The 9,377-nt window shown below is 37.5% G+C and overlaps 1 protein-coding gene across 1 annotated transcript in view; it reads left to right on the forward strand.

The window, feature by feature from the left end:
* Positions 1 to 214: 214 nt before the first annotated feature.
* Positions 215 to 9,377, forward strand: part of LOC103507860 (bromodomain adjacent to zinc finger domain protein 1A) — a 35,678-nt gene continuing 26,515 nt past the window's right edge. The window contains exons 1-6 of the mRNA XM_026822618.1: positions 215 to 603; positions 3,449 to 3,564; positions 4,478 to 4,773; positions 5,340 to 5,786; positions 6,264 to 6,453; positions 6,741 to 6,848. Of these exons, the coding sequence (XP_026678419.1) occupies positions 485 to 603; positions 3,449 to 3,564; positions 4,478 to 4,773; positions 5,340 to 5,786; positions 6,264 to 6,453; positions 6,741 to 6,848 (1,276 nt within the window). The 5' untranslated portion in view covers positions 215 to 484. The remainder of the gene's footprint in view (positions 604 to 3,448; positions 3,565 to 4,477; positions 4,774 to 5,339; positions 5,787 to 6,263; positions 6,454 to 6,740; positions 6,849 to 9,377) is intronic.

Here is a 9,377-nt window from a genome sequence, read left to right on the forward strand (position 1 = left end):
GGGACGATAAGACCACGTCGTTGATAACAGTTCCCTCTGCTGCTTTAGTAAGCAATTTTTTCTTTTTTTTTATCAAACCTCTAAAAAAACCATGGCCGTTGCATGGGCCGTTGCAACATATTTTTGACGCGTTTCTTGTATGAGCCACCTGTGAATCCAGTAGATCTTAAACTCCTGGAAACAATCAAATATGGCGCTCATCCCAGGTGTTTGCGTTTTTGTGTATCTTCTTTTTCTGTCCGTTGCTGTGTTTTCCTTTTGCCGTGTAGTTTTTTAAAATAATTATTTAAATTCTCCTCTATTTTACTCCTTTAAATTCTTATTTTTGAGGTCTTCAAAGAAAGTTTTATATTGGGAAAGCAACAAGTACTATGTGTAACCATTATTTTAAGATCCAACCCATGAAATAAGTGCCCAGAGTTCTTCCCTCCAAAAGGAGAACGGTTCTCTCACCAAACACTTGAAGGAAAGAAATCAATTCATCATGCCTCCTCTTTTGAATAAAAAACCATTTGTCCGAAATAAAGTCAATCTGGATAGATTGAAAGATAGTGACGAACTATTCTACTGCACACAAACTGGTGAAGCTTTTGAAGATTACGAGTAAGTGTCTCTCACAATAATTTGTAAGAAAAACATGCTAAGCTAATGTAGGTTTTGGAGACTAGCTTTGAAGGCAAAGCTACTCGAACAATGTAGCTCACCATCTTTGTGAAGAGTTTCACCAGACACACTATTATGTAGGTTTTGGAGACTAGCTTTGAAGGCAAAGCTACTCGAACAATGTAGCTCACCATCTTTGTGAAGAGTTTCACCAGACACACTAAAATCTAATCAAGGACGTTTCTCATAGCATTAGCACCTAAGTACCAACTCACAATTTTTCACTTCTAGGTTAGTTTACCTATGGATTCATAGGGCTAATCTAAAATTTGGGGGAAAAACCTTGAGATAATACTCAAGAAGTCTCACTTCTAGGTTAGTTTACCTATGGATTCATAGGGCTAATCTAAAATTTGGGGGAAAAACCTTGAGATAATACTCAAGAAGTCATTGTTGCAATACATGAGTACATTATAATCTAGGAGCCTTGCATAGAGCTATGGTTGTAGTTTGTAGTATTAATAGCAAAGCAATGAAATTAACATTCATTAATTCAGATTCCTACAGGATTTTTTTCTTCCTCCAGGAGGAAATTTATTCCTCCAGGATTTTTTTTTTTTTTTTATGTACCTCAAATTTATTGTCAATGGTCTGGTAAATAATGTTAAACTGATTGGGCAGTCTGATTGGATACAGAGAGCTCCCATCACACCATTGAGTGACTATAGACAGTTGAGGGCGACTCACCACACCCATGAACAGAAGAATATTAACGTGTCTATGTAGAAATCCATATTTTGCTACATATGTACTTAAGGTACATAAACCAAAGGCATAATAAGCTTGCTATTGCTAAAATACATAACGTAAAGAGAAAAAAAATCCTTAAAGGTATCAGAGATTGGTACATTCCTCTTGGGTGGTTTCTATGCCATGGATTGGAATCATTTCTCTTGGCTATGTACATACTAGATGTGATTCAGCTGAATTCATAGTGGGAATAATCACCAAAACTTTGACTACTTCTGTGGATTTCCAAAAAGGCTTTTATATACCGTACCAAATGATCCAGAGCCTATGCGTGATCCTATGAGTATTTCTTCCTTGGGGATCTCCCAGTCTTCCATGGTCTCCCTCGACCAAAACTTTGACTACTTCTGTGGATTTCCAAAAAGGCTTTTAGGGCTGAGGTTGCACTCAGAGATTATGCTATAAATTATTTTCAATCCATGATGAAAAGTTAATCTCTGTGTAAATCTTCAACAGAATGATTAGGCTCTAAGTACCTTTTTCTTCGATCTACGGAGGTATAGCTGGCTGTGCCTAACCTTATGATTAGGCTCTAAATAGCTTTTTCTTCGATCTACGGAGGTATAGCTGGCTGTGCCTAACCTAACCCTTGGTCTTCAAGTTTAGTTGATCCTTGACCATGTAGCTACTTGCAGATAAAGAAATATTCCCACAAAAATACAATCATAGCTGCAGTCTGCAGTAGTCATGGGGTTTTCTGTCAAACCATGGTTAGAGAGCCCATTATCAGCATGGGAAATTGACATTTTTTATTGATTGGTACCTACTTTAGAGCTAGGAGGTACAATCAAGGATTTTTTCCAAGATGGGAAAAGGTTAGCACTGAAAACTGTATTACCTTTCTCAGACATGTCTTCTCAGGGATTGAAACATATAAAGTTCGAGTCTTCATAAATAAGATTCATATATTTTGTGTTTTAATAATTAGGGTGGTTAAAATAAAAGTTACTTGAAGAAAAAAAAAAAAAAGATCTGTTGTGACGCAGTGGGAATAGGGCGGAAAATCTTGAAAAAGTAGACTGGAAATTTGGAAAAATGGACTGGAAAACCGAGAAAAGTCAGGGAATTTTATTTTTCCATTTTGGTAGACACCCTGTAATAGGCTAATAGGTACAGGTACTTGATGAAAATTCAACAAAATTGAAAAGGCCCAAAATAGCTTTGTTGTAGGACAATAATAATCTTAAAAGAACGCTTCAGCTATCTAAGTAGGTATAACTCTCATTTTGGCATTGGAACTGGCAGCCCCTACCAGATACCTATATTCTTCTTTATGTATCCAGGGTCACCAAACAAATGCTGTCATATTGAGTCCTGCCAGTGCTGCACAACTCGTATTGCATTTTCAGATGCGTTGATTAATAGTGAATGTGTTTATCAAAAATAACTAATATTGAAGTTAAGGTGTTTTTTTTTCTGTCATTTTTAAGATAATTTTGTCGTGAATGTGTTTATCAAAAATAACTAATATTGAAGTTAAGGTGTGTTTTTCTGTCATTTTTAAGATAATTTTGTCTTAAATAACATATGAAATATTACCCATAACTTACTACTCCCCATACGTAGTCTTCTAAAACGAATTTATATGCAAATTATTTCTCGAATATCTCGATTATTTTGTCCAACACAAATGAGATGAGATCATGAGATGTAAACATTGTAAACCTACTCGTGAAAGTAGTGATTTGGAGATATCACAGAGAGGAGAGAGGGAGCAGAGAGAACCTTCCAGTCTGAAAGCAGAAAAGAGAATGAGCTCTGACAAAAATCTCGTTTCAATAAGAAATACTTTTTCTATTCGGACTTATAGTATGTAGTAATTGGTTTTGGCTACAAAAAAATTACCAGTGGATGCCCTTCGCACTCAACCTTTGCTATTTCTTTAGCAAGGGAAATTTCAGGCTGGTATCCTCCTTGTTTAAAGACCCCCCAGCCAGACTAAGCTGGTCTACTCCCTGTTTTAAACCCCCCCAGCCAGACTTAATCAATGTAGCTTTATTAAATCTGTTTCTCTGACTTATCTCTGTACACTCAGATATGAACAGCGAGGTGGCTATAGGGTGTTTGATGACCCAGGAGTATTATTCAGACAGAAGAGACCTGATATTATGGAACAACTGTCGGTCAAGAGTGTGTACGAGCTCAACCTAGGTAAGCAATCTCAACCTTTTATTAGTATTACTCGCACTTCGTCAGTATGTGGAAAAAATGAGACATCCAATGGTAAAAACCGCATCCTCCCACCCCATCTTAAAGTGGATTAGAATCAGGTTGTGGTTATGTACCGGGTTGGGTTAGGTAAGGTTTGTAAATTAAGTAACTTTGTTTTTAAGTTACAACTCCCATGCTAAACTGTAGAAACAATGTCCTGTCTCAACTCGTCCGAGCTCAACCCAACCCGGTACATAACCACACCCTCAGTATGAGTGAGTCAGTCGGTAAACTAACTTTGTTTTTAAGTTACAACTCCCATGCCAAACTGTAGAAACAATGTCCTGTCTCAACTCGTCCGAGCTCAACCCAACCCGGTACATAACCACACCCTCAGTATGAGTGAGTGAGTCAGTCAGTTTCACAAGGAGTTGTATTAAGGTTAGATTCATCTATTAATTAAGATTGTGTGAATCAAGACTTGAGGTTAAATAATTTATTGGGACCTGAGATACACAATAGGGCTGCCTGGAAGGGACTGATGAGAAACTCCGACCCTATTTTAATAGGAAAAGGCTAGTAAGAAGAAGAAGAAGAAGAAGATTTATGTATTCATTTAACTCCTTTTCGTTTCAACTTTTTTTATTTATTCAACTCCGGCAATATCAGACTTCGTTTGTACCGTTGGGTAGGGTGTTTTTTTTTATGATGGTAATGGTAATCAAATCCAGGACTTTTTGCATAACAAGTATGCTAGGTACCACTGGACCAACCATGCTCTTTTACATAATAAGGTTAACACAAGCTATATTTACCTTCCCTTTGTCTTGAAATTGTTCAATTTAAATTCCATGATCTTTCTTTGTCCCCCACAGTGAGAAAACCAAAAACCCTCGTAAGTTTTTCCCGCCAGAGAATTTGTACAAATATGAGGTTGAGGTACTGACGAATTCCATGATCTTTGTCCCCCACAGTGAGAAAACCAAAAACCCTCGTAAGTTTTTCCCGCCAGAGAATTTGTACAAATATGAGGTTGAGGTACTGACTGATGGCACAACTGCCGTTATGAACAAGGATGCCCTGGTCACGGTGCCTGCTGATAAAATCCGACGCAAGAAGTTTGTGTATACCCAGGAGAAGAATAGGCTTTTCATTCGACAGTTTGTAGAAAATGATTGTCCAAATGGGAAGGGTGTGTTTAAAGTGAAGGTAAGTGAAAGATGTCATGTGAGTAGCAAGTGAGATACTCGATACTCGATAGACTATCCCTAAAGTCACAAAAAAATGTGTAAGTAGATAGGTATATAGAAAATTAAGAGAATGTGCTTTCCACATACATTGAGGGGAAATTTAGTATGTTTTCCATACACCCATGAAAAGGACTTTTCCCTTCTAAAACATAGTTGAATGTGTAAGTAGATAGGTATATAGAAAATTAAGAAAATGTGCTTTCCACATACATTGAGGGGAAATTTAGTATGTTTTCCATACACCCATGAAAAGGACTTTTCCCTTCTAAAACATAGTTGAAGTTAAAGATATTGGAATAATAGATACTATGTTTTCACTTTACATGTTACTTGACGTGGTATCTCGTTTCCAGAAGATAGTTGAAGGTTTTTAGTTTCATTTTTACCTGACACTAATAATACGATCACAACTCCTTACTCTATTCAATTAACTATCTGCCATCATAACTCTTTATCTCCATTGGAGATACTATACGATCTGGTTCTGTATGTCCACATGAATATCCTTTACTCATTCACTTTCAGGACTCTGTCTACAAGAAATACAATCTCGGTCAAACCCAGTGGAGCAAAATATTCGTCGGCTCCGAGCCCAAGTTTTATCGGCAACCAACCAAATCCCCACCCGTGTCCAATCAAAAACCCTCGACCAGTAACACTAGCAACTCCGCCAAGAAGAAATCCCAACAGCCTACCCTCGATCATTTCGTAACGAAGAAATCTTCGCCGACCAAAATGAACGCAGCTGCGGCCAAAGATGCCGCCAATGCTAAAGCCGCCAAGGAAGCAAAGGAAAAGGAAGTGGCGGAAAAGTTGGAAAAGAAGAGAATCACTCTGGAGGAAATCCAACGGAAACAGAAAGAAGAGAAGTTGCAGCTGCAGGAGAAAAAGAAGCAGGAAAAGTTGAAGCTGGCCGAGTTTATGAAGGAATATCAGAAGAAGAAAGAGGACTTGGAACTAGAGGATTTGAAGGTAAAGTTACAGGAATTCCTACGTAGATACATATTCGTATGCACTTGGTCGATTACGTAGATTCCTACATAATGAACTCAGAATAAAGTATTGTAATACGCAATCGAATATGTTCTCGTAGCTGTGCGTAGGAATATTTTTGTTTCTGACGTGATACAGTCTGTAATGAAATATATATTACTTCTATTGTTCCGAATTTTCAACAGAAAGTGGTGAGGCCTTTGCCAACAATACTCTTTGAATCGAATTGCTTCAATAAGAGAAAGTTCAGGCTTCAGTCTCCCTTCAGCTGATAATTGGGTGATGGGTCAACACAAAAAAAAAGTAACGCACTTTCTTGTCAATGGTCTATACTTACTCAAGGTAGGACCGTGAGAGTGGTCATTATTGGTGGTAGCATAAACATCCTATGCTGGTAGTATAAACAAGGTATATTCTATTCTATTATTTTTTAATCCCCACTATTCCCTCCCACAGGAACTCCCCGAACCCTCTCCCATTCACATGAAGCTCCCCAACAAATATTTCGGCCACCTCGTCCAGATATTGGAGTTCGCCAACATTTTCGACAAGTTTGTTGGTCAGAAGCGGTTCTTCCCCAAAGGCAACCAGTCTGGACTCACCTTTGAAGTTCTGGAGAAAGCTTTGCTCGATTCGGAAGTAGAAGGTAAACCTACCTCAGTAGTGTAGTCCTAAAACGTTTCAAAACATCTTATCAGGTCGCAGTGATTTAGGGCAGTGTAGTCATAGTGGTTAGCGTAGTGGACTTTGGGTTTAAAAAAGTTGGGTAGAATTCTCAAGTTTTCTAAGTTATATTGAAAATTCGACCACACAAGAAGCGATCTCTAAGGGTTAGACGGTAGAGAACGCCTTCGTCAACCTCGTCGTAGGTAAAGAGTCTATAAGGGTACCCAATATAAATATTTACTTATTGGAGTTGTTAATTTTTTTCAGGTCCCCTGAACGATCTACTACAGATGTTACTGAGTGCTGTGTATCACGTTCTGGAATTAGAAGAGGATGAAATGAATGACAGCTCTAAGTCACGATTTGTTTTGCAGGGTAAGTGAAAAGCTGTAGTTTTTATCCTGAAACCGACTTGACGTTGTTTTGTCCTTTTAAAACTTGTCTGGTAACAGATGCATCTTTTTTGCTGAGGATTTTTTTTTTTTTTTTTTTTTTTTTTTTTTAAGATAACTTTCGAATTTTTTTGATATTGGCTTGTTGCAAGCGCATATTTCGTGAACCATCATTCCTAGAACCCTTACATGTACACCGATTGATTTCTCATGAAAAGTTACATAGGAAAGACTCCTTGGTCATCTTAAATACTCTAATGGAAACTCTTGTTGAAAAAAAAAATCATGTTGAAATATTAATTTGGAGATATCACAGAGAGGAGAGAGGGAGCAGAGAGAACCTTCCAGTCTGAAAGCAGAAAAGAGAATGAGCTCTGACAAAAATCTAGGTCTGAAGAAACCTCCCCTTGACCCCCTACTACCAAAAACCATGTAGGGGGTCAGGGGAAATGTAGGGGGTTGAGGGGAGGATTCTCCTACATTTTGACCATAGGTTTGAAGTTTGGACTTAATTTACTCATTTCCCCTTCATTTTCATAAGTGGAAGGTCCCCATCGATTCTTCTGTGATAAGTCACCTATTCGCGGTTTGCTCGCGGTATCTGCGGTTGTTCGCGGTATCTGCGGTTGTTCGCGGTTTGTTCGCGGTATCCGCGCTTTGGTCGCGGTATCCGCGGTTTGTTCGCGGTATCCGCGGTTTGTTCGCGGTATCCGCGGTTTGTTCGCGGTATCCGCGGTTTGTTCGTGTGTAAGTAGATAGGTATATAGAAAATTAAGAAAATGTGCTTTCCACATACATTGTGGGGAAATTTAGTATGTTTTCCATACACCCATGAAAAGGACTTTTCCCTTCTAAAACATAGTTGAAGTTAAAGATATTGGAATAATAGGTCTTTTAAACGGAGAGATTAGAAAGACAGGATACAAGAAATAAGCCAGCTGTTTCAAGAACAAATTTTATCTATTTAGCATAAAATCCACTCTGGGCAGGAATCAAACCTGTGACCTAGCACTTTCAAGGCTAATGTACTACCCTCCAAGCTAACTAGGCTGGCTATTCTTTACCCTAGATAACTTGCACTAACATACAGGCTGTACCACCTACTTAGTTATGTATAGTAATATATTTACACTTTTATTAATTGATCTCTTTCAGCTGAGACTCCCAATTTTGTACTTGGCAACTTCAACAGACCGGACAACATTGAGGGAGATGTCAGATGACATTCTAGCATTTGTCAGGAACCGATTCTTTGTCGGTGAAATGGTGGAAGTCTTCCAGAAAAATCAATGGTGAGTTCTAGGTCCCAATAGCTGCATGTAAAAATACCTGGTGTCCTTGTGTGAAATTAGTAGGTATTAAAAAAATGTTTGGGCACATATAAACTGACCAATATGTTTTTTGACAGTGAATCCTTGTTTGAGGAATCAATTGGTAATAGCAGGGTGTCTACCAGACTGGAAAACCGGGAATTGTCAGGGAATTTCTCAAAAAATTGACAAAAATCCAAAAAAGTCAGGGAATTTTTCAAAGCCTAAAAAAAAAAGAATTCGGTCCATAAAAAAGTATGCAACCTTGAAAGGGCAACTCATATTTTCTCGAAAAAATTTCGCCCATGGCACTGTAATTTTGTGTTTTATAGAAATGTATTAGGGGAAATTTTCAAAGCCTAAAAAAATGGAAAAAGAATTTTTGGTCAGTAAAAAAAGTATGCAACCTTGAAGGGGCTACTTAAATTTTCTCGCAAAAATTTTGCCTGTGGGAATCGTCAGGGAATTTCTCAAAAAATTGACAAAAATCCAAAAAAGGCAGGGAATTTTTCAAAGCCTAAAAAAAAAAAAAAAGAATTCGGTCCATAAAAAAGTATGCAACCTTGAAAGGGCAACTCACATTTTCTCGAAAAAATTTCACCCATGGCACTGTAATTTTGTGTTTTATAGAAATGTATTAGGGGAAATTTTCAAAGCCTAAAAAATGGAAAAAGAATTTTTGGTCAGTAAAAAAAGTATGCAACCTTGAAGGGGCTACTTAAATTTTCTCGCAAAAATTTTGCCTGTGGCACTGTAATTTTGTGTTCTATAGAAACATATTGGGGGGGGGGGAATAAACAATACTTGTCTTTTATGAGGATAGTGCTATATCTCAGCCGCTGTATTAGTGTGCTCTATCATGTATCATTTTAAACAGGGCCAAGATTTACTCCTTTATCGTGACCAAAGTAGTCTAACTTTATACGCGAATTTTTTTGTATTTTTCGGTTCCATAGACCTTTTTAAAAAAATTTAATGTGTTCTTTCAATCGTATATAAAGCAAAATAATGTGGGGATTTAAGGTTAGGTAATGGAAAAAAAATCTTTTTTGTATAACCATTCCGCAGATTGCTTTTTGGTCCGCTGACAATAAGAGGATTTTAATTTTTTAGCTTAAAACGGTAAGTTTTATATTATAACTAGGTTTTTAATTACTTATGCTTAGAGTTCAACGTGGTTAGTTTAAAGTATAAATATGTGG

This window comes from Diaphorina citri, unplaced genomic scaffold (genome assembly GCF_000475195.1).
Source record: "Diaphorina citri unplaced genomic scaffold, Diaci psyllid genome assembly version 1.1 scaffold347, whole genome shotgun sequence".
Classification (NCBI taxonomy): domain Eukaryota; kingdom Metazoa; phylum Arthropoda; class Insecta; order Hemiptera; family Psyllidae; genus Diaphorina; species Diaphorina citri.